The 27,646-nt window shown below is 44.4% G+C and overlaps 2 protein-coding genes and 1 long non-coding RNA gene across 4 annotated transcripts in view; 2 read left to right on the top strand and 1 right to left on the bottom strand.

Moving 5' to 3' along the window:
* The window catches only part of Ccnyl1 (cyclin Y like 1), a 36,805-nt gene extending 27,115 nt beyond the window's left edge, over positions 1 to 9,690 (top strand). For both annotated transcript variants that reach the window (XM_034497433.2, XM_034497432.2), the window contains 3 exons: positions 1,502 to 1,668; positions 5,699 to 5,861; positions 7,534 to 9,690. In XM_034497433.2, coding sequence (XP_034353324.1) covers positions 1,502 to 1,668; positions 5,699 to 5,861; positions 7,534 to 7,650 — 447 coding nt within the window. In that variant the 3' untranslated portion in view covers positions 7,651 to 9,690. The remainder of the gene's footprint in view (positions 1 to 1,501; positions 1,669 to 5,698; positions 5,862 to 7,533) is intronic.
* A 4,894-nt stretch (positions 9,691 to 14,584) lies between these two features.
* Positions 14,585 to 20,672, bottom strand: Fzd5 (frizzled class receptor 5). The gene has a single exon (XM_076931781.1). The coding sequence runs from the start codon at positions 20,670 to 20,672 to the stop codon at positions 18,915 to 18,917; it is 1,758 nt and encodes a 585-aa protein (XP_076787896.1). The 3' UTR covers positions 14,585 to 18,914.
* A 226-nt stretch (positions 20,673 to 20,898) lies between these two features.
* Positions 20,899 to 27,646, top strand: part of LOC143441810 (uncharacterized) — a 29,430-nt gene continuing 22,682 nt past the window's right edge. The window contains exon 1 of the long non-coding RNA XR_013109500.1: positions 20,899 to 20,938. This is a non-coding gene — a long non-coding RNA (uncharacterized LOC143441810). The remainder of the gene's footprint in view (positions 20,939 to 27,646) is intronic.

Here is a 27,646-nt window from a genome sequence, read left to right as displayed (position 1 = left end):
GCTGTGCACAGTGGGATGGAGCCAGACCCATAAAATAGAAGAGTTGGCTTCAGTTTGAAGAAAACAAAGTCCTGTCTTCCACTGACCACAGGACAAGTGTTACTGAGGACCAGTACCTAACATACCTGTCAGAAAAGGGCAGCCAAGGTTTGCCAGTGCTCCATGCCCTCTGACTATTTCTGGAAGAACTGGGGGTACCCTGAGAGAAGGATTTTTTCCTCAGATACTTGAGAATGCCAAGTATGGGGGCTGGAGGATAATCTCATAGAGAACATGTAATATTTGGCAGACATTTGTGTTTGGAAAAAAACTTGAGTTTGAAGAGCATTACGAAATCTGAACCATTAGTCTAATGACTTTAAAAAGGGGGATTATCTCTTAAAAGTAAACTCCTTTTTTGCCTTTTTATCTTGATAAAAAGCACTTAATACCCTATATGGGCTGCCTTCCACAACTGAACTCAGCATCTGGTTTCTACCAGTTAGAGATCATAAATACTTGTTGGGGAGCTTCTTTTGCCATTCTCCAAACAGAATTCTTTGGATTATCTTTTACATTGTGGTTTAGTATTGACACTAATCTAGAGGTGATTTAAAACATGGCACTGAGCCCGGCAGTGGTGGCGCACGCCTTTAATCCCAGCATTTGGGAGGCAGAGGCAGGCGGATTTCTGAGTTCGAGGCCAGCCTGGTCTACAGAGTGAATTTCAGGACAGCCAGGGCTACACAGAGAAACCCTGTCTCGAAAAAACAAACAAACAAACAAACAAACAAACAAAAAAACAAAAAACATGGCACTGAGCACATCATAGTACTCAATAGACTGAAACAGGCATAGCATGAGTTGAGCGCCAGCCTGAGCTGTATACCCATAGTCTCACAATAGCAAACACTCATGATCTGCCTGCTTCAGTCTCCGGAGTGATTAAAGGCAAGGGAATTAAGTTGCAGATTATGTAAGATTGTGTATGGCTTTTCAGGAAGTGAGAGCGGAGAAGGGGAAATGATTATGTAAAGGACCATTCTTGGGTGCAGGTGGCTCTGTAATGGCACTGTGCCTATGGTGCTGCTCTACCCAGCAGCCACTGGGAGGCTCTCTTGTCCTAGTTCCACACAGGGTCAGTGTGAACTGGAGAAGGTTTAAATATGCTCAAGGTGGCTTGGTTTTTATCCATTTAAGCCTAGCATTAGCATGCCTGTAAAATTACAGCAGACAGGTTTAATGAACAGCCTAAATCTGCACTGGGCCTGTTTGCTGCTCTGCAAGCATGAAGATGACACCAATATCACTCACTCTTCAGGATGCCCTTTACTAAGTGACAGTCCTTACTCTGATGCATGGGCACAGTGGGCCGCAGAGAGGTCTGACTTCAGATCTGGCCTCTTGCTGAGGTAGAGCAGAGTCTCTGTAGCACTGCCTAATGAAACACAGAGGAGGTCTTTCATCCACACATTCAATACGTACCCTGAATTAAATCACTGATCAGTGCTCTATTCTGCAGGTTTACTTAGAGAGGCTCCTAACTTATGCTGAGATCGACATTTGTCCCACCAACTGGAAAAGAATTGTTTTGGGAGCCATTCTTCTTGCCTCCAAGGTTTGGGATGATCAGGCTGTATGGAATGTAGACTACTGCCAGATCCTCAAGGACATTACGGTCGAGGACATGTGAGTATGTAAGGCTTGGGAGTGCTTTCCAAGCCATTTTTCTACTACTCTTAATTTACTACCACCAAGTTACATAAAACTTAAAGAATGTTTTTAAAGGCTGTTTAAAACTCTTGTTTAAAGTTCTTAAAACTTTCTACCATGTGTGTGTTTTATTATACTGTATTTCTGTTCAAAAGAATAAGTTAACTAAGCAGCTGCTTAAACAGACAGTGGAAATAAAACTACATTCTTATCTTGAACTTCATAGCAGTTCATAGCTTCCATCATTAATTGGTAGGTCTTGATATAATATATATAGTAATGTGCTTGATAAATTATTTTTCTTGTGATTTGGTGACCCTTCAAAAGACAGCGTAGTACAGTATGTATTTTATTACTTTTTAAAAGCTACCAGGTCTCCTCCCTTTTTAAAGGGCTTTTGAAAGTGTCTGCCTGTGTTCGTGTCTCAGAGAATCTAGATTTCTGTAAGGTTTAGCTTAAGCTTAAGTCATTCATTATCTATTTACTTTTGCTACCCTCCCCCTTTTTAATCTGAGCATTTATAACAGAAACTGTGAAGTACAAAGTTTTACTCCTCTGATGTGGAGCGTTGCTTGTTTGTTTTTTTGTTTTGTTTTTTGTCTTTTTGGGTTTTTTGTTTTTTGGGTTTTTTTGAGACAGGGTTTCTCTGTGTAGCCCTGGCTGTCCTGGAACTCACTCTATAGACCAGGCTGGCCTCGAACTCAGAAATCCGCCTGCCTCTGCCTCCCAAGTGCTGGGATCAAAGGTGTGCGCCACCACTGCCCGGCATGTTGTTTCTCTTTAAAGATGGTCTCATGAGCCAGGAAGCTCCAGGATTCCTCTCAGGCAGTCCTAGAAGCATCTCTGAGGTTTCGGTGGGTTATGAGCACACTCAGCACTTGCCCAGGTACAGCAGCACTCTGCAGGCCCCAAGCTCACTGAGAGCATGGCCACTAGCATGGGGCTTATGCTGTAACAGGCAAGGCTGTGGAGTTTGCAAGCAGGCTGCACACTGGAGAAGTTTCCAGCAAACTCTGAAAGTGCCCACTTGACAGTGAAATGTCACTTTGTGGGTAGCACTCAAGAAATAGTGTAGTTATGAAGAAACTCCTTGATTATATTGATCATCATAGGAAGATCAAGGTATGAGGGTAATAGAAGTTACCCATTTCTGTAGGTAGGATTCTCAGTCAAAATTACCAAACTGTTTATAACTAAAGTAACTAAGGGAACGGTTACAACAACTGGAGTGTTGGGTGAAAATGACTTCTTTCATAAGTGATTGCAGCACTGGGGGCCATCTTAGCAAAGGATATGACAACAAAAGAATCTGAAATAGCGGATGGTACCAACTTAGATAAGGACAAGTGAAGCATAGGCAGAGTCATAGTGACCTGACCCCTGAACCTTCACCCAGCTGATACCCTGTTCTGAAAGATATCTATACTCCCCCTGAACATCTATGCTCCTGTGTCATCCCCTTCCCCACATCCTGCATTTTTGTGTTTATAACCCCTGTGTTAAAAGTAAAAATTATGATTTGATAATAAGAAAAAAAAGAAAAAAAAAAAAAAGAAATGAAAAGAAAAGAAATAACACACAGTGTTTCCCTGGCTCTGCTGACTTAGCTTCTGACAATCCATTTTCTTGTTCCCAGAAATACTTTGAATTATAAAATGTTATTGTGGTTTTTGTTAGTATGCTGGGTAAAATAATTTTTATTGATTTCATTTTAAATTTCAAAGTTTGTAGTGAGTTAAAATGTCCTTCAACATAATTATAGGTCATATTTATTTTTATATTGTAAAATGCAAGTTAATCTGTTGAACATTTTTTAAAAAATGGATTCCTTTTTGAGAATTTCATATATGAGCATTGTATGTACATAATTTTTTTCTTTCTCTGCTTCCTCCCACTCTTCCCAGCCCCCAATACTTTTCAAATATATCTGATTTAATTATTGTTCATATATGTATGTATAAATGTATACATGTATAAGTATGTATGTATATACAAATACTGATAAAGTGGGGGAAAAAAAAAAGAATCTGAAATAAATAGACACTTGTGAGTTACGGAAGCCAGAGTGACTGGTCACTGTGTCAGTCCTCTATAGACTAGCCCCTGGGAAAAAGCAAGATGTGTAACATATGCCATGCGTGACAGCCAAAAATAATCATAAACACCACACAGGATAGCCAAAAATATCTTAAAACTTAAACTCAGATACCAGGGGCTCTGGTTGTGATTGTAAGATCAGAAAAGATTAGGAAACATGTTTAAATTTCCCAGACATGAACCCACTGTAGGGACAGTGGTGGCAGGGCTGAGGCCCTGGTCCTCACAACCCATTGTTACAGAGGAGCACCATGTTCCTAACAGTCACCTTTTGTTTCTGATCTCTGCCAACCTAAGAGCATGACAAGGTTCATGCACACTTGTCTCCTTCCTGCTGTTGGTAAAAATGTGTTTCTATCATAGTTTTCTTAAACCTTTCCACCATGTCTGTGTTTTGTTATCATTTATTCCTGTTCAAAAGAATAAGTTAACTAAGCAGCTGCTGCTCAGAAAATGTGCTGTGCCTGTGAATGGTATGTCATTCAGACATGTGGAAAAGACCCAGAAGGTGCAGACTCGGTTGGCATAATGCTTTCCCTCAGTGATTAAACCTCTATTAATAGACATGCTAATCCTGTGAAGGACTGTATTTTTAACACTGTTAAAATGTATTAGTGGAGAAAATATAAAAGGGATAGTGAAGTATGTTTGTTCTAGTAGCAAATTAAGTCTTGATTACCTGATTATCAAAACATCTGATTTACATTTCTATAGGCTTATTGCCATATGAACAGGAAATTAATTTTGGAAGTAGGCTGTTTAGCTTTAATTTCTGCAGATGAGAAAACTGTATTTTCTGCCTTCCACACAGAATGTCAGATACTTTTTGAGGCAGTTAGCAAAAAAAAAAAATTGAAAACTTAGAACCAAGAAACTAAGTAAGTATGTTCTAAGATAAGCCTCGGTCGTGTTTGCTTAAGTATTTATAGTTTTTCTATAATTTCTAGAGAGGATTGTGACTGGCCAGATATACTCTAATTTTATGCTTCGGCAAGGTCACAGAGCCCAAAGCTGCTTTCGTCCCCCGTTCACATTTCCCGCTTTATTAAGCTCTCTTCTGTGTCGCAGCTCAGGCAGCAAATGCTTGGGGTTGTTATCCCTGCACAGGAACCAGGTCTGCTGGTCCCCTGCTCTACTAGATGTAGTACACTACAGTGAGTTTATAGTGTGGCCAGGACATCTGTCTTTGATCTCTCTGCTTTCCAAAATTTAAAATGAGTAGCTTGACTATCATAGTAACAGTTTGTCACCTTAGTACAGTACTGAGGGGAGCAGAAACTCGGATTATGCCCTTTGACATAGCCTCATGTGCCAGGGCAGGGGGAAAGGATTTCCTTTCCCATCCAGTGTGGCTTATTTATTTATTTATTTATTTGAGATGAATCCTTGTTGCCTCAAGAGTTTTCCCCTCGGAGATAATAGCGTAGCTCTCGATGGATCCATTTGTTGCCGTGGTGATGTGCCCACTCCTTTTGTTGGCGCTTCTCTACTTCAATAAGCCCCTTCCTGTTATCAGCCCGGTGAAAATGTCTGCAAGTTCTTCAGAGCTAATAAACAGCATACATCATTCCTTTCATCTGCTCACTATAGCAGGCCTTGTGAGTGAGCATGGAGCATGAATCGTACAGCTGCACTAATGGAACTCTGAAGAATGAGCCTGCAAGTCAGCAGCACAAGCGCATGAGAGGGCTGGAACCTTTTCCCCTTCGCCCAAACTCAGAGTGCAGGGATATAAGAGGACCACAAATAGCTGGACTTTGTTTGAACATTAGTATATTAATCCAGCTGGGTAGCCTTCATGTGTTCCAAAATAGAATTTAGAACTATTCTAGAAGCTCTGAATGATACTTTTGAAGATAGCCCAGTTGACTAAAATTGTCCTGTGTGAATTTTGATGTTTCTCCTCCAGGAATGAGATGGAAAGGCATTTTTTGGAGCTACTCCAGTTTAATATTAATGTTCCTGCAAGTGTTTATGCCAAATACTACTTTGACCTTCGCTCCTTAGCAGATGACAACAACCTGAATTTTCTGTTTGCTCCTCTCAGCAAAGAAAGAGCACAGAACCTAGAGGTAAGGCTGCATTCACTAAGTGGGGTTTTCTACAAGCCACCTGGCCAACACCTGTGAAGACAGTGGAAAGCTTTTAAACTAACACATTAAAGAGGTTATTATCTCTTTGGCATCATATTTCCTGGGCCTTTATGGTTTCTACAAGTATGTGCATTATATAGAGAGGTAAATATTACCTCCTCTGATCATTATTCAGAGTCATTTTAATCAAATGTAATATAGTTTTAATAGTTTCCCTATTGATGGGGTTGGAGCGATGGCTCAGCAGTTAAGAGCACTGAATGCACTTCCAGAGGACCCAGGTTCAATTCCCAGTACCAGATGGCAGCTCATAACTGTCTTTTAATTCCAAGATCTGACATTCTCAGACATACATGCAGGCAAAATACCAATACACATAAAATAAAAACAGTAGTTCCGTATTGAAGCTCTGTATTCCCACAAAACTTCCTTGAAACTTCTTGAAATCATATCCTTAATCACAACTGTGCTGCATTTCCCTCAGTTGACAAATTGTCAGGATTTAGATACCGTGACTATATTAGACAGCATTAGAGACTAAACTGAGACCTGTGTTAAGAGTGGTAATGGGGGCAAGAGAGCTAGCTCAGAGATTTAAGAGTGCTTCCTACTCTTCTAGAGGATCTGAGTTCACATACCAGCAGTCACATCCAGTGCTTCATGATTGTGTATAACTCCAACTCTGAGGGATCAGGTACCTTCAGATAGCCATGAGTCGCCCTCCCCTACCACAGTCATAAATAAAACTGTTTTAAAAATTAAAGTGCTAACTTATATAAGGCCATTTATGGCTTAAAACTTTTACTAAATTTAAATTAGTAATAAAAATTAGTAAATAAGTCATACTGATTAACATGTTAGAATGGAACTTCCTTAAGTCCCTTGATCATTTAGAATGTTTTTCTACTATTAAATGTGCTGATTTAGAGTTGTGAACTAGCAACTTTAAACGCTTCAGTCCTTAGACTCCTGCTGAGTATAGCATTTGCCCGCCTTGTTAGCCTTGTTGTTAGACCAATGGAAGCTGAGTAAATACTAATTGTTTATGTACAGGTGTGTGCTCACGGTTAAAAAACAGTTACACAAGTAACATGATAATGATGTAAAAACCTGTCACAACAGCTTCTACATCTTTGAGAAAGAATTGTGTGTGGTACATGTATCTGAAGTTGGCATAGGTGTCTTCCTAAATCATTCTTCATTTACCTTTTAAAATAAGATCTCTCATTGAATCTGGAGCTCACTGGGTTGCTAGACAGGTCATTGAGGTCCTGGTCTTCTCCTTTCACCACTTCCTAGTACTGGGAAAACAGGCCTGTGCCACTGTGCTTGGTCCCTTACATTCATGCCAGGGAATACAAACTCAAGTTCTGCAGGCACAGCCAGCCCTTTACTCACAGGGGTATCTCTCCAGAAACTAAATAAATTTTCCCTTTAGTAGGCATTCAGTCATGACCTTGGAAAGATTAGTCAGTTAGCATCTTTAGATGCATGTGGCTGCATTTGTTTAGAATCTAAAGGATGGCTTAGTACACCAGTATGTCCTCATCTGCTCCATGGAGTAGTTTGTGTTGCTTTTTGTTTTGTTTCCCTTAAGGTTGCATTCCTTTTTAAACCTCTCTGTTGTTCATTATATGATTTCCTTTCCTAGGCCATTTCAAGATTGTGTGAAGACAAATACAAAGACTTGTGTAGAGCTGCTATGAGAAGATCTTTAAGCGCTGATAATTTCATTGGTATTCAGCGCTCTAATGCCATCCTCTCCTAAGAGAGAGACTCGAGGAGTGAGAACACCAGGAACTCCTCATTGACAGACTGGAGAAATAGTACCTCTCCTGATCAGAGACCAGCAGAGGTGGGACTCCACGGAATGGGAAGACCTCGGATTCAAGAGACTCTGGACAGTGACTGCTGACTCCATAGGAAAGAATGGGACCTTGTCAAAGCAACCACTCTCTGTCCTTTGTAATGTAGACGGTCACAGCAGAAACCACTTCACAGCACAAGCGCTGACCACACAGATAGTGCTTACCATGTAGGCCGATGGCTGTGAAATATGTGAGGTTTTTAAATTGTTTCAATTTTTAGACTTTTGTTTGAGACAGGGTCTTACATAGCCTGGGCTGGCCTCAAACTCATTATATGATTGAGGCTGTCCTTGAACTACTATCTTCCTGCCTCTACCTCCCAAATGCTGGGATTACCATGCCTGGCTCAGATTTTTAGACTTTAAAGACACTAACCAGATAACTTTCGTTTTTCTTGTTTTTCTTGTCCCTGCCCCACCCACCTGCTGCATATGCTTTTAGAATTGATACATTTCAGTATTACCATTAAAACATGAGAATCCTTCCCCATTTTTGTGGTGCTGGGAATCAAACTGAAGACCTAGCGTGTGCTTGGTGAGCATTTGACCACTGAGCTACACTTCTCAGCCCCAAACATGGGATCCTTAATACTCATGAAACCACCTAGGAGCTCATTAGGTATTAAAGGCTCTCCCACTGTGTCATCAAAGCTGCTAGTCATTACTGGCAATCAGTTTAAATTACCAGAAAGCTGCTGGGAAACATCCGCCATTCGTATTGTTTGCAAGCGCTGCTTGCTAGCATTTTAGTATGTTTGGAGCCATAAAGAGAAAGTATCCGCTGTTGACTACTTCTGTTTGCCCACACTGCATTTCCTGTGAACTATTAATGGTGCTTCTCGTTTTCTGATTATTTTTCTTATGTGTTAAACAAGTGTATTAAAAGATGTCTTCATAATGCCAAACAACATAGCGGTTCAGTGATCATGATCAAATAGTAAAAATACAAGGTGTCCCCAAAATTAGTGACTGCTTTGCACTTACTGTCCTGCGGGCTCTCTGGGGACACTACAACAGAAGCATAAAAGTCACACACTTCACAAAACATCATTTGAAAGTTTTAATTTTACCAATTTGAAATAATTAAGATAATTTAATTTTTTTGTTTCTCAAAGATTGTAAACATAAACTAAAAATATTCCAAATTTGGAGAATTAAGTTGAAAAGAAAGGTAACTTAAAACTTTTAAATAATGTTTCATTAGTTTTGTAGCATTTATAGTTCTACAGGCATCAGAGCATCCTCTGCATGGAGACTTGGGAGCTGCCGTCTCTCTCCATGGAAGCACTCCCATTTTCAAGTAGTTCTTTGCCAGGCTGGGCTCTGACTGCTTTGATCACCTAAGTGTCTTTGCACTCAGTTAAGGGAAGCTATGAAAAGCAGTGTTAACTCACATGCAACAAATCAAAAGGAATCAGATACTCAAACAGCCAGTGAAATGAACAATTTAAAAACTACTCTGCATGCTCTCCTGGGTGCAGGTCTCTCTCAAACTGCATCCTTGCGGCCCTACACACGGGTATCAAACAGCAGGGAGCAAAGACAGGGAAGTGATGGCAGCAGCGGCTAAATCCGAAATAATAAAAGATTTGCATCCTACAACTATGTGCATTCTATTTCTTCTCACATCTAACCTTGGAAATCTTACCTGAAAACAAGACTTTTGTGGGCCAAGAATCCTTTCTCTTGAGGCTGCAATGCTTCATATGCTTGTAAGTGCTGCCAGGCTCATCATTTTTAAAGGACAGACATAAGTGTTAAAGAAGGGTGTATGAAATATTACAATCTACCACCTCAAACATTGTTTATGGAGTTCAGAGCTTAGAGATTCAAGTATTGATTGCAGTTTTATTTTGAAAAGAATGCTACAACTTAATGTGGTTTTTCTTTCTCATGTTTATATTAAAAGAAAAGCTAATAAATTCTATTTTAATTAAAATATGGCTAGTGTGTTTGTATCACTTCTCTGTCCACAGGGCACTTTCTCTCTCTCTAGAGCTTGTGTTTACCTTGGTCGTGAAGGCTTTTATTACTAACCAAGCTGTTTTGATTCCTGCCACTAGTTCAGGAGTAATAATTGTGGTCGGTCCTCAGCCTTCCTAATGTTGTGACCCTTTAATACAGTTCCTTATGTTGTGCTGATCCCTGACCACTACGTTATTTTTGCTGCTACTTCATGACTAAATTTGCAAATGTACGAATTGTAATGAAAATATCTCATATCCATGATAGCTGGTATGTACAACCCCTACTCCAAAAGGGATCACAACCCATAGGTTGGGAACCACTGTTTTAGGAATGTGTTCTACCTGAAGATGGTGTATTATACTAGGAGTCTGTTTGGCCACAGTATTTAGTGACATCGTGCAGTAAGTAGTCTGTTGTTGTGAATCAGGAAGAATCACAATAGATGAAATTATAGATGTAACACCATAGAAAAAGTAGCTAGAATGGCATCAAATTAGAACATGTTCCAGGAAGTAAAGCAGAACTAGGGGGGTTGAATTAGGGTTTCTTAAAACATGTTGCATGAAGCTTAACATGTTTCAGGTGTGCATTGCAGGTAGGAATAAACCCAACCAACCTAAGGGTTTTGGTTTGAGACAGGGACTCTCAATTTGTATCCTGGGCAGGTCTGGAAATCTTGAATACATGCCCCACACCTCCACCCCCAACTCTGCTCCCCAGTGAGGTTCCTGAAAAAAGCCACTCAGCTACTGTTGCTAAAACCTGCACAAGCTACATATTTATTTACTTTTCCAATATGTGAACTTAGATCTTTTAATGATGGATTGCTTTGTTCTTGATATAGGATAATTGAACTGACAATTTAGAAAGGGAAAACCTGTCATAAGTCACAAAAGAATTTGCACCTTGCAGCTAGAGAGATGACTATAGTTAAGAGCAAGTGCTGGGCTTGCAGAGAACCTGAGATGGATTCCCAATACCTACGAGCACCTAATGGCTGCCTGTAACTCCACATCTAGGAAGTCTCACATGCTTCTGACCTCAGGCACAAACACACATGTACACAAGTTAATCATTTTAAAAAGGATTTACATTTTATATGTAGAAACGCTGACTGACTGACTAAGGACATGAATCTGCAACTTTGGATAAGTTGGCATCATGAACATCACTGAAGATTGTTTTTCCTTCCTCGACCCTGACATTAGGATATGAGTCATTTTGATAAATGGGAAATTGGATCAACTGAGAATGTAAATGTCACTTAAAGTGGGTAGGTCTCTGAAAAATGAAGCATGGGGACCAAATCACCAGTAGGGTGCTAACTAGATCTCGGGGGTTCTGTGCTTTCAAAAGATTACAAAAAGAAAAACATCTGCCTGGACTCATCAATTTCTTATTTTGTGTTTTAGAGGGTACATGGTGGTGGTCTGTTTGGTTTTTGTTTTTAACCTCTAGAATTCAACTTTTTAAGATCTGTATATTTTGGGACAGTGTCCCACTATGCAGGTCTTACTGACCTGGAACTCTCTTAAGTAGACCAGGCTGGCCTTGGACTCAGAAATTCTCCTTGCCTCTGCCTCCAGATTGCTGAGTTTAAAGACCTGTGCCACCACACTGACCTCAGATTTCTAACTGGTGTATGACAATTTCATTATATAAAAAAGACAAAAATCTGAAGTGCATGTTTGATCCCAGTATAACTACCATTTTTGCAGGGTGAAAACTGGTGGCTGCTTAGTAATTCTCTCCCTGTTCACTGCTAGATTTCTTTGTATCAGATTCCAACCCAGACCACCCTTTCATATGTTCTGTTTTGTTTTGTTTTAATTCAACAACACAGACCTTTGGTTTTATGACAGCTCAGCTTAGTTTCTTATATAGTATTCCCTGGTTCAAAGACATCCATCAGTATTAACAACAAAGGTATCAGAGGCAGTGTTTTCATAAACTATGCAGGCTAGCTAAAACCTTTCACAACCCAGTTTCAGCCCCTTTTAAAATGACAGGTTTGCCTGCCTGTCCCTTCACCCAGAAACTGCATTCTTAACACAGTACTATTTGGAAAGAAAGCTCTCAGCAGAGAAATATCACAAGGTAAAGGACTAGTTTCTGTGCAGACTGTGAGTCTAGCATTCATCACTTTAAATCCAGTGTAAGATTATTTCTAATTTAACTACCAGCCACTTAACCTACCTGGACTCCCAACTCTGCCAGCAAATGTCACAAAGGATAGAATAGGGCTGTTTCCCCTAGTGCATAAGACCAACCTTGGTTTTGTGGGCTCTTTTCACTCAACCATTTTAAGTGGGTTTTCCAGTAAGAGAATATGTTCTTGCTTTGAAATAAACTTTTAGGAATCCCACCCTGTGGTTTGAGATCTTAAGTGTGCATGAAGGACCATTGGGCTGTTAACAATGTATATAAGCGGGGTCCTAAATCCAGTGAAAAGTTAACATTCTTTTAAAAGGGAAAAGTTCTTTAAAAGTTTTAAAAACACCTAGCCTTAGAACTGCTGTAAAAACTGGGCAGTTTCAGTGTGATCAAGGAAATTCAGTGGCAGTTCCAGAACTTAAGAACCATGTCAAGATACCGAATCCAATGTTTCTGAGGACTTCAAAGGATACTCAGGTGAGTAGAATGGCTTAAAAACATTCCTGCTTCTTCATTTCCTTACCCTTCTAAAAACCACCTGTAATCCCAATGGTTAGTCTCTAGTAGAACTGATTCCTCCAAAGGCTGGCATTCAATGTGTCCCCATTTCCCCCTCCCAATCCTCAGGGCTCAAGGCCTGGAGGGCCTGGTGCAATAAACCATCCCAGCTTTGTCACCTATAATCTTTTTGACTAATCCCCAACACGAAACTCTTCATGCTGGTTACTATATAAAAAGCCCTCCACTGATGCCAGGTTCAAAGAAAGGCAGGCTTTCTATGGCTTACCTGTGCCAGCCCACCCACGGTCCCCATAACAGCTGCTTCCAACTCAGCAGTGCTTAGCGATTCCACTACTTTGACTTAGTGCGAGCCTTTAAATGTCCCAGTAGTTCTCAAGATAGGGTCATCAAGTCACCTCCCAGCAGCTTGTCCAGGAACAATGAGCTTTTTCTCTGAATGCAATATAGTATGAACTCTGAATTCCAGAATATTGGTGGGAAACCTGATGACGTCTAGAGTTTCCATTGACTTTTTAGTTGTGACATAGTTAAGACTTAAGACACCTTTGATCCCAGCACTCTGGAGGCAGAGGCTGGTGGATCTCTTGAGTTCGAGGCCATAGTTCCAAAACAGGTAGAGCTAAGGATAGCTACAAAAACCCTGTCTCAAAACAAAACGAAACGAAACAATTATTAGCATTAGGGAAAATGGGTAAGGGGAAAACAAGAACTCTTAATTATCCAGGCAATTTGTTTTTAATGGGGAGAAATTTTCCCAAGTTTAAATAGCTTTTTATGAAAACAAAAAAAACAAAAACAAAACAAAACAAACTCCCCCACCCCCACCCCCAAAATCTACTAAAGCCCCAGGGCCAACTAAATCTCACATTCCTGGGACTGAGATTGGAATGCATTTCCCAGGCGAGCCCAGGTTGATTCTTAGGCAGACACCCTGTGAAAGCCCCCTCTCTATTCCTCTCCACTACACACCAGGAACCACTGAGGACGCCTAGCTTCCCATTAAGATCTTCTAGACGTAACCATTTAAATATTCAGAACCACCGAATGTAAGTACTATTCTCTCCTTTTCACAAATGATAAATCTGACTCATTTATGTGACACAAATGATAAATCTGAAATACTAGTAGGTTGAGTGTCCTAGATCAGGGCCCATAAATGATGGCAGCGCTGGGATTTGAACCAACACCCAGCCTGTATCTTCTTCAGTCCCTACATACAGCCATTCTTCTTCTCAGCATGATTTTCATCTTTACAAACTGAAGAACTCTGGTCGAGTCATTTAAAAGAGGGGGTCTTATTGCCAATGATCTGGAGAACCCACCTCTCCAACATATAAGAGCCCTCTGCTCCAGTTTCTGACTCCCCCTTGCACCCTTTCTCCACTGGATGAAAGGTGACCCCCGAGAGAACAGAGGTGGAGACATCCTGACTAGAGCTCCTGTGCATGTGAATTGTGCTTGCTTTCTTAGACTTCTTCCACCCACACTCCTACCCTAAAGTCCATTGCAATCCTATTGACACTGAATTAAACAGTCATTATTATACTTCTGCCCTATCCATTTAAAACCTTAAGTACCCTTCTTTCTCTCACATTTTCCCACAATGTCTGAGACTATCTCTGGAGAACACCAAAATGAGATACTGGTTCCCTTAGGGAGCCCCCAAGTAGAAGGCCGTAAGCATTCTGACATCCAAATTATCCAGGGGTGGGTATGGGAAACAGGCAGTCGTTCTCAATGAAATCGGGTCCTCTCTCATCTCCTGATTTAAAGTTATTTGAGCTCAATGCCTGTTTGAACTTATTGGAGCTCAAAGTCTGAAGGATAAGTTGTGTCGGGAGTCCCTGCCCCTCAACTAGATACACAGAACGCGCACCATGCACACATACCCATCAAACAAAACATAACTGGGACACATCCTGATTCCATGGAACTCCATTGACTTCAAGTGAATAAAGAAGCAAGCCCAGCATGGGCAGGAGAAACCCAGGGATCACAGGCAAGGAAACTGTGTCATATGTAGTTGTTCTTGCAATTGGAATTCGATGAATTTTTCTGATGAAAATCCAGTTGCTTATACTTTAAGGACATCTGAGGCATGTGGTGATCGTGCTGGGAATCTGAATCGCTGTTACTCTTGGAAACCAAAGCATTTCTCCGTAAACAGGAGAGAAAGACTCGGACGCCGTCATCATATTTTCTTCACCATTGCTTTAATGCATTTTAAAAAGTTATCTACATTAATTGGGAACAAAGAAACAAAAATAGACATTTCTTTGTTTTTCATAAATAACTAATCTCCATATTTGATAAAAATCTTAAAACCATTATTTTACCTTCCCACAAATATAATACAAAACATTTCCAAAGCAATAAGGTTAACAAGTCAAGGATCTTGGGACTAACGTAACCACATACAATTGCTGTTGTACTGACTCCCAGGCACAAAACCAAACCAAACGTCTCTTCCAGATAATCTGGGTTTCCTTTTGCGAGTGTTATGGGTTCAGAATTATAATCATTTGCCAGTCATAATCTATAGATCCAAGCTGATTGTCTACAAACAAACTATTGCTGGCTCTGAGTTGTGAGTGCTGGATTTGACATGACAGCAGTGATTCTTACTGCATTGGGTAGGCACTGTCCATGCACGTAAATCATGCACAGCACTGAATGCCCTGGACTCCAACTACTACTGACTCTGTATGTACCTCACTTGGCTCAGTAATAAATTCATCTGCACCAACCCGTATCAAAAGTCACTAAATGTCTCTCTCTCTCATATATATATATATATATATAATATATATTATGTATATACACACCCACAAAACATACATACTATACATAGTTTGCAACAACATGAATTAATATTCTCTTAAAATGATGTACCACAGACAGACATTATCCTGGATGAAATAAATCCTGCAATTGTCACCACACTACCAGAAGGCTCTGAGAGTCTAAAACAGGTTACTTACATCCTCCCTACCCTTCACCCTTCTTTAATGTCTTATTAGGTTTTCTTTCTGAGCCGGCCTCCCCAAGCCAGGCTGTTTCTTTCCCAGGATCACTTGATTGGACTTTGGAGACAAGAAAGGGCACAGAGAGGCAGCAGGCAATTCTTAGCCACTGTATTTCACACCTGCCTAGATTTGTGATGTGCTCAGTCCTGTTTGCCAGTGTTAGAAAGCACTTATTCAAAGCTTTGTCCCTCCTACCCCCCTTGGTCTTTCTGTAGAGCACAAAAGTGAAAGAAGCTTCCTTAGCAGGGGTAGCAGTTCATTAAAATATACAACTGTGCTTCCTAGCTCTGGGGTTCCCATTTTACACTCGCCAGTGCAGGTCACGGATGCTGTTATTAAGGTTCAGTGTATGATCCATGATGTTTTCTCCTGGCAGCCGGTGTCAAGATTAGTGCTGCCCTAGCCCAGGAGGGAACAGCCTAATGAATACCAACTTAGAACCAGTGCCATCGGCACATTATTTAAGCTTGTACATGTGCACAAGTGCACGCAAGGCATACACACACACACACACACACACACACACACACACACAGGCCCTGGTCACTGGTAATGATCACAGGAAACAATGACAAAAGGATTGCAAGAATAAACCAATAAGGCACCAAGAAAAATGATTTTCATCCAACTTAGACAACTTCAAAGTGTGAGGGGGGAAATAATATAAAGTTAAATTAAAAAAAAAAAAAAAACAGCAAGCCAAACCTTCCTAATATCTGGCCATGGGAGTCATTGAGGTCCTGTTTCTTTAGACAATCTAAACCCTCACCCTCTAACCTGTGAGGCATCTCAATGCTTAAAGAGGTGAGTGGGATGGCCTAAGGTCTGTGCTTTGGCCCTGAAACCACCCCCAAGTCCTCTCAGCTACATGAAGCTAGTAGTGTAGAAGTTGCAGGTCTACCCCACGGCTTTTCATTTCATTTGTTATCGGTACAGATATGGAAAGTGGAGGAAAAGGTTTGGTGGAAAGAGGGAGTAGCCATCCGAAGGCAGCTTCCCTCTTCCCTCCCCTAGGACTGGCCAGAAACTCCTGTGGGCTTCAGGGAAGCAGGTGTGCTTTCTTTGTCTAAGAGGACAAACGGGGAACAGAAAACTAGAGGCTTCTGAAGGCCCTTCTAAAGGCATTCCCTACACAGTCCCCCACTCTGGCATCGCATCCTTTTCAACTGCCCTATTTTCAGAGGGTATTAATCATTCTCTTTTTAGAGCTTTTGGCATGTTGCTTGGATGGAAAAAAATAATTATTCTAAAAACTAAATCAAATCACTTTCATCTGCTTCATTCCACAACTTTTAGAGACACTGCACTGTCTTTTCTAGATTCTGCCACAATTTTCAATTTTCTTTGTGAGGAGGGAACAACCCAAACTATGCACAGCTGACTGGGGGTGGGGGGGCTGGGGGGGGAACCTGCAGCAGATTCTGGGAAGACTACAGCTAGCTAAACAAGGCAAGAGGTCAAGGTGATAAGAAAAGGACCTCATTTGAAAAACAGAAGTGCTGAGCCAGGAAGTGTATTGAGGTTCCCAGAAGAGGCTTCAGAATGAGTCGAGTAAGACATTCACAGAGTTCTGCATCTGGGTGTACAAAGTCTTGTGGAAGCCACTGAAATTTTAATTCTGACTCAAGTGAGCAAGGGCGGGTTATTTTACAAATGTGAACACCCCCTGAGCGCTTAAATTCCCAATGGGAACTTCGCATTTCTCCACTCAGTACCTGGGGACATAAAACTGTCTCAGACTTAACGCCTTCTAGCCCCCCACCCTCCAGTTGCTGCACATGAAAATCGGGATGCCTACACTCCAGCTGTTTTTCTAGGAAAGCTTTGTGAAGTTTCAGTTGCTTGGCCATTTTAGCTCCCTAAATTCAGTCCCTACTCTGTGTTGGTCACTGGTCTTTGCTGGCTGACGCCCTGCCATTTCTTTCCCAGTAAAGGCCCCACACTCTTAGTGAGTGAATAGTTAAACAGATTAGGAAAGCAAACACTCTTCTAACGGCAGAGAGACTGTGTGAGGTAAGTGTCGATCACCATACAGGCTCTCTCAAAAGACGAGGAAAAGAAGCCAGGTCCCTCCTGCAGTAGCTTTACACTGCCCCCATCTTACAAAGCCCAAGTTAGGAGTCTTGTTTGTTTTCAGGCTACTAGGGCATGGTGTAGCTACTTTGGGGGAATATCTGGCTTTAAACTTGCACTGAGTTCAGGGACACTTCCCCCCCCCCCCATGTTTGTTCCCAGGTAACTAGCCTCCCTCCCCCAGTCTCAGCACTTCATTGGTGGGTGGGTGTGGTTTCTAATCACCGCTCTCCACCAGGAGGAATAAGAAAAGCAAGGAGGACTGTTTAACATGATAAAGGAGGTAGGCTGGGAGCAGCAGATAGGAAGCAATGGGAATTTACTTTAATTACTGGAAGCATATCCGTTTTTTGTCCTTTAATCTAAAAGTGAGCCCCCTTTAGCAAGGATTCCTAACTACTTCCAGAAAAGGGGAGTGGATTTACTTTTACTGAAATTTGTAGCACGAGATATTTTATTCTCAAAAAAAAAAAAAAAAAAAAAAAAAAAAAAAAAAAAGGGAGGGGAATCACTGGAGCTTATTAAGAACCACCCACTCCCTCTCTGGCAGGAAGCTCACCATCTCACCAGCTCAGAATTCACATTCAACCAATCCCCATCCCTCAGGCTGTATGGCAAACGTTTATATGTTCGCTCTAGAATGCCACCTCTAACTTATTCACGACACGAAGGATGGCCAGTTCTATTAGGGATGAGAACGACGGCAGCAGCTCGGCCGCAAAGAGCAAGGTTAAGGAGACTCACAAAATTCCCAACTCGGTAACCTTGTCATTTGGGGGATGGTCCTAACCACATCATATTCTACTCCTGCAGAGGACTTACTTGAGGGGGCTGGACACAGAAGGAGCAGATGGCCTCTATCCTCTAAGTGTCCTGGACATTTTAAGCACTGTAAGAAGAAAACTACCTAAAAGAGGACACTCCACATCTTCCCAGTCACAGCAGCCTTTCACTGTTCACATTTATAAAAACAAAAACAACAAAAACAAAAAAAGACACGTATAGGAAATATATTTTCCTAATTTAGACCACAGTCCAAAAAAACCTGAACCAACAGTAACCTCATTACAATGCCAGTTTGAGGATTATGAAGCCCCCAAAGCAAAGGTAAATTTTGTTGCCAAAATGCAACAAATTTAAAACTTAAAATACATATAAATTAAAAACAAGGTATTTCTAAAGAAAGCAGTAAGAAATGCAAACTAGAATACACTTAACCCACTGCACTGCGAGCCGAGTCCCCTGATAGAAGACTGGGAACAGGTAATTTCTTGAAACTGCCCCCTTTTCCTCACCAAACTGCTCAGGGAGGGGGGCATCAGCACCAAGAAGGTAAACGGAAGTGGCCTTCACAAAGCTACCAAGCGAAACAATCCCCTCCAACTTCCAGCACTGTCCCTGGGCCTCGGCCTCTAGGCCTTCCTATACGTGCGACAGGGACACTTGCTTGTGGTATGCGGCGGCGGGGCCAGGAGGCCCTGTCCTGCCGGTGAGCGCGGCGCTGGCCTCCGCATAGTCTCCTGCGGCCATAGCGCCACCGCTCTTGTGGCCCCGCCGAGAGCTGCAGCAGCAGCGGCTGGTGAAGCGCCGCCAAGACTCCAGGGTCTTGCCGGACCAGATCCAGACTCCCGACGTGATGCCCACCACCAGGCACATGAAGTACTTGAGCATGAGCACCCAGTACTCGGGTTTGGCGCGTGGCTGGCCAGCGTCCGGTCCCGGACACGCGCAGGTGAGGGCTGCTTCCCAGCTCTCCCGGTAGTGCTGCTCATACAGGTAGCAGGCCACCACGATGCTGGCTGGCACCGTGTAGAGCAGAGTGAAGATGCCGATGCGAATCATGAGCTTCTCCAGCTTGTCCGTCTTAGTGCCACCCTGCTTGATGACACTCCGGATGCGGAAAAGTGACACGAAGCCTGCCAGAAGGAAGAGCGTGCCCACCAACAGGTACAGCACCAGTGGGCCCAAGACAAAGCCTCGTAGTGAGTTCAGGTTTTGGTTGCCCACATAGCAAATGCCAGCCACTGGGTCCCCGTCCACAGAGCTCAGTGCCAGCGCCGTAATGGACTTGACACTGGGGATGAGCCAGGCAGCAAGGTGGAAGTACTGTGCATAGCCTGCGATGGCTTCATTGCCCCACTTCATGCCAGCCGCCAAGAACCAGGTGAGCGACAGGATGACCCACCAGATGGAGCTGGCCATGCCAAAGAAGTAGACTAGGAGGAAGACAACTGTGCACAGCGCAGGGCCGGTAGTCTCATAGTGAATGTGGCTGTGCTCACGGCTGCAGGCGACGCTGGCATGGCCCACGACCAGGCGCACCAAGAATCCCAGTGACACACACAGGTAGCACGCAGACAGGAAGATGATGGGGCGCTCAGGGTAGCGGAATCGTTCCATGTCAATGAGGAAGGTGGCAACGGTGGTGGACGTGGAGATGAAGCACAGCACAGACCACAGGCCAATCCAGAAGGTGGCGAACGTGCGCTCATCCGGGCTGAAGGACGGCTGGTAGCAGGGCACCGCGCAGTTGGGCACTTGGCCGGTGCGCACCTTGTTGTAGAGTGGGTGTGACTCCTTCAGGATGGGCACGAAGGGCTCGCGGCACGTGCACACAGATGGGCCTCCCGAGGGGCACTCGCCCCCGGAAGATGGCGCCCCTGGTGGTCCTGGGAGTGTGGGTTTGGCCGGGAAGGACTTAGGGGACGCAGTGGTGGCTTCACTTCGGTTATAATCCATGCACAGAACCTCGGCGTCGCCCCCCAGCACAGGGAGGCGGTCGCAGCTCATGCGCTCGGGCCAGGCGAAGCCGTACTGGCGCATGAGCGGCGAGCAGCCGGCCTTGGCGCGCTCGCACACGGAGCGGCACGGTGGTAGCGGCTTGTGGTAGTCAGGCAAGCAGATGGGCGTGTACATGGAGCACAGGAAGAAGCGCAGGTCCGGTGAGCAGTGGATCTCCACCAGTGGCCAGAATTGGTGCACCTCCAGGCCTGCCTCGTCCTGCGTGTCATGGTTGAACTGGTTGGGCATGTGCGTCAGGTTGTAGCCGATGCCGCGGCACATGGGCACCGTGATTTCCTGGCACACCGGGGCCTTGGAGGCGGCCGCTGCCCGGCCCACCAGCTGCGCTAGCAACAGCAGCAGAAGCGAGGGCGGCGAGGACGGGTCGGGCCGAGCCATCGTCCCCTTCTTCCCTTTGCCTCCCGCTGCCCGAGAGGGTCTGCGTTGACCGACGAATCTGCGGTCCGGGCTTTCCTCTACCGAGTCTTGAGTGTGACGCCCGGGCTGGCAACCTGTTGGTTTCTTTTTCTCTTAAAGAAATCCGTCCAGAGATAAACTGTTTCGGGAAGGCGCTACCTCCGCCGGCAGCGCTCAGCTCCACGCCAGATAGGGCTGGAGGGACGATTAGGACTCCGACTCCAAGGACAGAACTCTTAAAAGAGAAGGTAGGGGGAAAGAAAAATCGCAACTACTCCTCTTAGAGGAGCACCAACCACTTGGTCTCCGTAAACCGGCTCCAATCTCTAGATTAACTCCTTCCCTCCCCTCCTCCTGGAACCAAACTTCAGACGCCCCCACCCCCTCCACCCCCCTGCCCGCGCCCGCCTCTCTTTTCTGGCCCGGCCCTGCAGGCTGTGCCTGGGGCCAGAGAGCTCAGTCCCCGAGAAAGGGGCAGAGGAACCGGGTGAACTGGGAAGACGCGGGCTCTCACCTCTGGGGATCTTGCTGGGCGGCAGATGTCTGCAACCAGCCGGGCTCCTCCGTCCCGCGATTCCGAATCCGGCCAGAGCTGGGAAAGTTTAACGACAAGCTAGGTACCTGTGGCGGCGACACATGGCAGCAGGTGGAGGGCGTTTCAGAGAGCAGGGCGCCCCTCAACCACGAGCGGCGCGGGCCGGTCAGTCGCCTTCTCTTCCTTCGGGGCCCCCTGCATGATTCGGGCAGAGCAAGGCAGGGACAGGCCGTGCCTTCCACCGGCGTCCCGGGGCCGGGACGAAGGGCAAGGGCGCCGGGCAGCACTTGGGCTGGAAGGCGGAGGGGTGCGGCAGCCGGAGGAGACCCCGCCACCTCACAGCACAGCGAGCAGCCAGCGCTGGCCGGGCGGGGACTGCATGGTCCGCGCCCGCCGCCGCGTCCCGCCGGCCGCTCACCGCCTCCCCTGCAGGGGGCTCCGCGCTCCAGCAGACTCCGGGGGGGCGGTGGCGGCGCTCTCGGGACGCGCCCCGCTCGGCTCCTCCCCCGCGCTCTCGCACTCTTTCGCCCACCTCCGGGGAGCTCCGAGCGGTGCGCGACGGCAGAAGAGGAGTCTCGGCCGCAGGCTGACTGCCCTCTCCCGCCCCGCCCGGGTCACCTGCCTCTAATGCCCGCCGGGAGGCCCCGCCCCGGGACCGCCCCCTCCCGCCCTCTCCCGCCCTGCCCGGAGCTGGGCCGTCCCACCGCTCGCTCTCCGGGTCCCCGCCCACCGCCCCGCAGTCCGGGCCTCTCTGCGAGCGCCCCGCGGCCCCGCCCGGAGCGGGCAGCGGAAGAGCGTCGACCAATAGTGGGCCGAGAAGTTATGAGGGCGGGGTCAATGCTAATCAGGGCCTCCCAGAGAACCCGGGCGGGAAACCTGGCCCCAAGTCCTTCTGGAGTTCTCTGCGGTGGTTCACCAGGACCGTACTCACTTTCCTGAAGGTTCTCCTCCCTGAACGACTGCTTCCAGGGCCTCCACCAGGCCACCTCTCTCCAGCTAAGTGTCCTTACTGAGGTCCGGCGCTTGTTTAAAGGGATGAGAGGTCAATTCACTTGTGCCACCTGTCCCCCCTTCTGAGCTGCCGTGTGCTAGGTGACAGACGTGCTAGTACTTAATGAGCAACCTCGTGTTAGTTAATCGTTTACACCTTGATACGCAATCTGGATACCGTAGGATTCTGAAGCCAGAGCGCCTCAGAACTTGACCTACACAGCTGAGCTAACAGGACAGCAGAGACGTTGACAAACTTGTGCCCCTCCCTGTGTGAGCTCCTGGCACACAGTAGGCGCTCTGATGGCAAACCTGGAATCTGAAACCAGAAGTTAAGCAGCAGAGTTCACAGTCTTTACCACTCTCCCCTCCCTTGGAAATATCGATATTTCCCAGGCTTTTGCCCTTTCGTATATACAACAAGATCTTGCCGTTGTGACAATAGAATGAATTTCTTTCCGGTTTTGGAAGTCTCTAGAGACTTTAGTCCTTAGCAGTTGCGGTTTATAGTCCCTGGCAGATCCGAAGTCGCCCACAGAGAAAAACCTCTTAGACTGGGACAGTGTACAGCTCAGGGTGCTGGGTCCCCCAGGGTTGGCTGCTGTGCACTCTGGCGAGGTTGGGACTTGGTAAGGGGGACGCACCGGGACAGTGGGAACCGTGCAAAGACCTGCTGCGCACAGTCAATGCAGGGACACACAGTGGCGCTCTCCTGATGGGTTAGTATACTCCAAGTTTTAAATGTCCCACAAATGCCTCTTTTCTACGAGTTCTAATTAGGTTGGGAGACTGAGGTGTTTAGCATGCTTGAAATTCATTCACGCGCTTATGAAGAGGCTTTAAATTGTATGCTGCTCCTTCACTCCTTCCGTTGGGGGAGGGGAGTGGGAGAGATTCGAAGTAGGGAAAGGCATAGGGGTGGGTACTTGAAGAACTCTGAACTGGCCTCACTGGGTGTTATTGTCTTCTGTGCAGGCTGAAAAGCCATCTTCAGTTTATCAACAAGCCTTTGTGAAAGCTAATAAAACTCTGTATTTAATCTCAGACATCACAGCTATTATAAATGTTTAAAATGTGCATTGCTTCATTCCCTAGAATTCTATAAGGTATTCCTATTTAATCTCTTTTGTTTTTTAGTAACCCCTTGACCCTCGGGGTCTAGAAACATCCTGGACTAAGAGTTAGTGGAGGGCGAAAAACTATAGCACACCAGTCAGATAAGGAAGGAACCCGCAGTGGAAAGTATGTCCCGCCTGCCAACATGCCAAGGGAGGCTGCTACCCTTTATGTGCTGTGTATGTCGCTGCGATGGACAAGTGTTGGCTAATAATAAAAATTATTTGGAAGTTGGAGAATGTAAACCACTCACACTGGAATTCAGCGAGAATACTTGGGTTGTTTCTCCTGACTCTGCCTAGAACGTTACTGTCTATTGCTCTGTCAGCCTTCCTTTTTAACAACGAAAATCTGACTTTTGCTTAGAGATCCCAATAATAACAGTAATGAAAGGGAACGTTGGGTGGATGTGGTGGCTCAGACCTCTAAATCCAACACTCTGTACGGGGACAGCAGGAGGATTCTGAGTTTGAGGACAAACTGGGCTACAACTGGCAGTCTGTGTCTCAAAACAAAAACCAAAAAAAGTGACAAAGTAAACATTTTTTTTGTATTATTTTAGCTTTTTCCTTTTCTGCATATATTACTTTAAAGATTATTTTAAGATATGCTGATTGTGGCTGGAGCTCAGAAATTAGGAGCATTGTGTGCTCTCACAGAGGACCTGGGATCAGTTCCCAGCACCCACACAGTGGCTCACAACCATCTGTAACTACAGTTCCAGGAGAGCTGGTGCTCTCTTCCACATGGTGCACATGCATACATGCAGGCAAAACACTCATTCACATAAAGATAAATAAATCTAAAAACAGAATAGTTTTTTTTTTCAAAGTATGCCGAGTATTTTAACATACCTCAGGCAGTTTGCTAAATAATTAATATATTTTACCTTATTTAATGCTTGGAATAATCATATACAGAAACTGTCACCAAACAACTCATTGGGTTTATTGGGTGTAGCTAGTCCACAAAAAGGGTAGCAATCAATGTTTTTATACTTCGTGATTATTACAGTTAATAACAATATGATACAATTGTAAATTGCTGAGAATAGATTTTAAATGTTCTTAGCACAAACACACACAAAATAAGTATATGGGTTAAAAATGTAGCTCATTTAGTTACCCATCAAACACAAAGGCCCAGGTTCAACCCCCAATACTACCTAAAACTTCTATACATACTATAGGCATGGTCCTCATCCCTATAATCCTAGCACTCAAGAGGTGGAAACTGGAAGATCAGAAGTTCAAAGTTATCCATCCTTGCCTGCTATCAAGTTGGAGGCAAACCTGGGCTATATGAAACTTTGTTTTTTAAAAAAAGAAACAAGGAAAGCATGTGTTACATATGCTAAAGCAGTTGTTTGAACTAAGCATCCCAAGATATATCTAAGCAGTATGTTGTAGTTATAAACATATACAATTTGTACTTAATCAATTTAAAGAGTTCTTTAGGGCCTAGAGAGATGGCTCCATCATAAAGTTCCTACCCTCAAGCATGAGGGCTTGGGTTTAGAACTCCAACACCCATTAAAAGTTGCAAGTGAATTCCTTAGGCTTGTTGGCCTGCCAGTCTAGTTGTATCAGTGAGCTCCAGTTTCAGTAAGAGACCCTGTCTCAAAAAGCAACAGAGGAAAACACTCACCACAGGCTTCTGGCCTCAAATGCGCATGCACATGGAGTATAAACCCACACACATGCACATGTACACACAATACATAGGTTTAATTTAAAATTTTTAAAATCGCTTTTAAAATGCAAATTTTTCTTCTGAGTTTCAACTTATTATGCAAAGAATTAGAACACATATTTTTATAGATCCAGTTGTGTATTTTGGCAGTGGGGGATTGAACTTAGGGTCTTGTACATCCAAGGCAAGTTCTCAGTCACTGAGATAGATGCTCTAGCCGGGCGGTGGTGGCGCACGCCTTTAATCCCAGCACTTGGGAGGCAGAGGCAGGTGGATTTCTGAGTTCGAGGCCAGCCTGGTCTACAGAGCGAGTTCCAGGACAGCCAGGCCTACACAGAGAAACCCTGTCTCGAAAAACCAAAAAAAAAAAAAAAAAAAAAAAAAAAAAAGATACATGCTCTATTAAGCCATACAAATATTTTAAATGTAATTTTATTTGTTATTAGTACTGTAGGTGTGTGTCCTGGTATGCCATGATGCTGTGTGCCAATCAGAGCTCTCTTTCCATGCAGGCTACCAGGGTTAGATTCAGGCTAGTGGGTTTGCATGGCAAGCTCTTTTGCCTGCTAAGCCATCTCATCAGTCCAAAGATAAAATTGTTTTAATTTTGTTTTTATTGTTTTGGTTGTTGTTGGGTCTTTTTTTTGTTTGTTTGGTTGGTTGGTTTTTTGTGGTTTTTTTGTTTGGTTTTTGTTTTTGTTTGTTTTGAGACAGTTTTACTGCTTAGCCCTGGCTAGCCTGGAACTTTGCTTTGTAGACCAGGCTAGCTTCAAAATCAGAGATTCGCTTGACTCTTGGAGTCCTGGGATTAACAGTGTGCACCACCATGCTCAGCTCCAAAGACAAAATTTTTAAGCACTTGGAACTCTACCAACTGTCATCTATTTACTTTGCTTATATGTCCCTCCATAAAGCCACTTAAATAAACAGCACTCTCCTGATACCTGCTGTACTAAAAATATCTCTGCAGAGTCAAATTCATAAAATTCAACTTAGACTGCTGTTCAAGATATGTTTATTCATTGTTGAAAATTTGGAGGATAATGCTATTTATCTCATTTCTTAAATGTCTGGCATTCTATAAGTCTTAAAAAGGATTTTTACACTTCATCATGGGGGGATAGTTATGAATCTGTAATCATAGTATCTATGTTTTTTACAATGCATTATTCCCAGTGCTATAGGAATGGGTGAACAGGTAGCCTTTGTATACTTTTTATTTACTTTTTAGGCTATTTATTTATTTTTGAGGCAGGGTTTTACTATGAATCTAAGCTTGAACTCTGGAGGATTTTCCTGTCTCCTTCTCTTGACTGCTGAGGTTACAGACCCATGCCGCCATGCCAGGTTCTCTGTATACTAGTTAAAATATTGATAACTAACGTGGGAATGGTGTCTCTTCCACAGCCTTGCAGACTAAATGAATGAGTGCCAGCTGAGGAGAACTTACCACATGAGCTTGACCCCACTTCGTCAATACAGTATGAGTCCAAACGTTGGCTTTGCCCTTAGTCACCTCGTGCATCCCGGCAACTCATTGCCAACGCCAAGCCCTTCTTTATGTCTGCAGGAGAGAGTTTGAAATACTTATCTAATAGAGTTGGCATCAGAAGTTCATTGGATTTGTAGGGTAAAGGCATGGGACACATGTTTAGTACCTGAGGAGTCTACACGGACTTCGGTGACTGTTACTAGCTTTTTCTAAGGCCCATTCCACCGTCCTGTTTCCCCAGTTTTCTGGGGGTGTTTGTACTCTAGTCCTGAGCACAATCCAGCTGTCACCAGTTATCTTTGGCACTTAGAGCTAAATCGAATGCCAAAGCAGGGCTTGTCACTTGCCCTGACCAAAGGGCATACAGCTGGCAACCTCAATCACCTGTGCACACAGGTGCTGGCACCAGCAAGCCATCCACAGCCAGCCTGACTCTCACGGGTATTTCCAGACAAGCTCCTCACGTGTCCACAGCATCTCTGCTCCCGCCTCTCCCCACCGTATCAGCTGCTTTCCGATGAGAAACCAAGACACCAACCAGGGAGTTGATAATGAAACTGTCTTTTGCACACACACATTTCAGTAATTGCACTCGATCCCTCCGTGCTCTCCCCTCCCTCCTGCACCACAGTGAAGGTTATAAAAAGGTAAAGGCAGCTTTCCTTCCGCCCCTCCCCCCCATGGTTGTGAAGTACTAATCTTTCCCACATTGATCAACAGCTCACAGCTGCATGTTACAATCACCCAGGGACCTTTACGAACCCCCTCAACCTTGGGCCCTGTGGAATGGGATTTCTGATTGAGGGCCTTAGATACTGTTTTCAGGGCTGCTTTGTTTGCTTGTTGCTGTTGATTGTTGCTTTTCAATTCTCCAGGTGACTCTCATTTTTTATCCAGGGCTAAGAACCATTGAAAAAAATACTTTTGCCTCCATCTGAGTGCAGCTACAAAGTGAACCCCACGGGTCTTCTGCAAACGAGTGTTTTCTACACATCGCTGTATCAATGGAACTGTCAAAACAAAGAATACATGCTTCTAGGCTACTTGCCTGCGAGTCTGCACGGGCTAAGGGGAACAAGTAACTCAATGGAACTGTGGACAAATTCAGGACCGAGTCCAGGAACAACAATG

The sequence above is a fragment of the Arvicanthis niloticus genome, chromosome 3 (assembly GCF_011762505.2).
Source record: "Arvicanthis niloticus isolate mArvNil1 chromosome 3, mArvNil1.pat.X, whole genome shotgun sequence".
NCBI classification, from domain to species: Eukaryota; Metazoa; Chordata; class Mammalia; order Rodentia; family Muridae; genus Arvicanthis; species Arvicanthis niloticus.
This window is presented reverse-complemented; position numbering and strand designations above follow the sequence as displayed.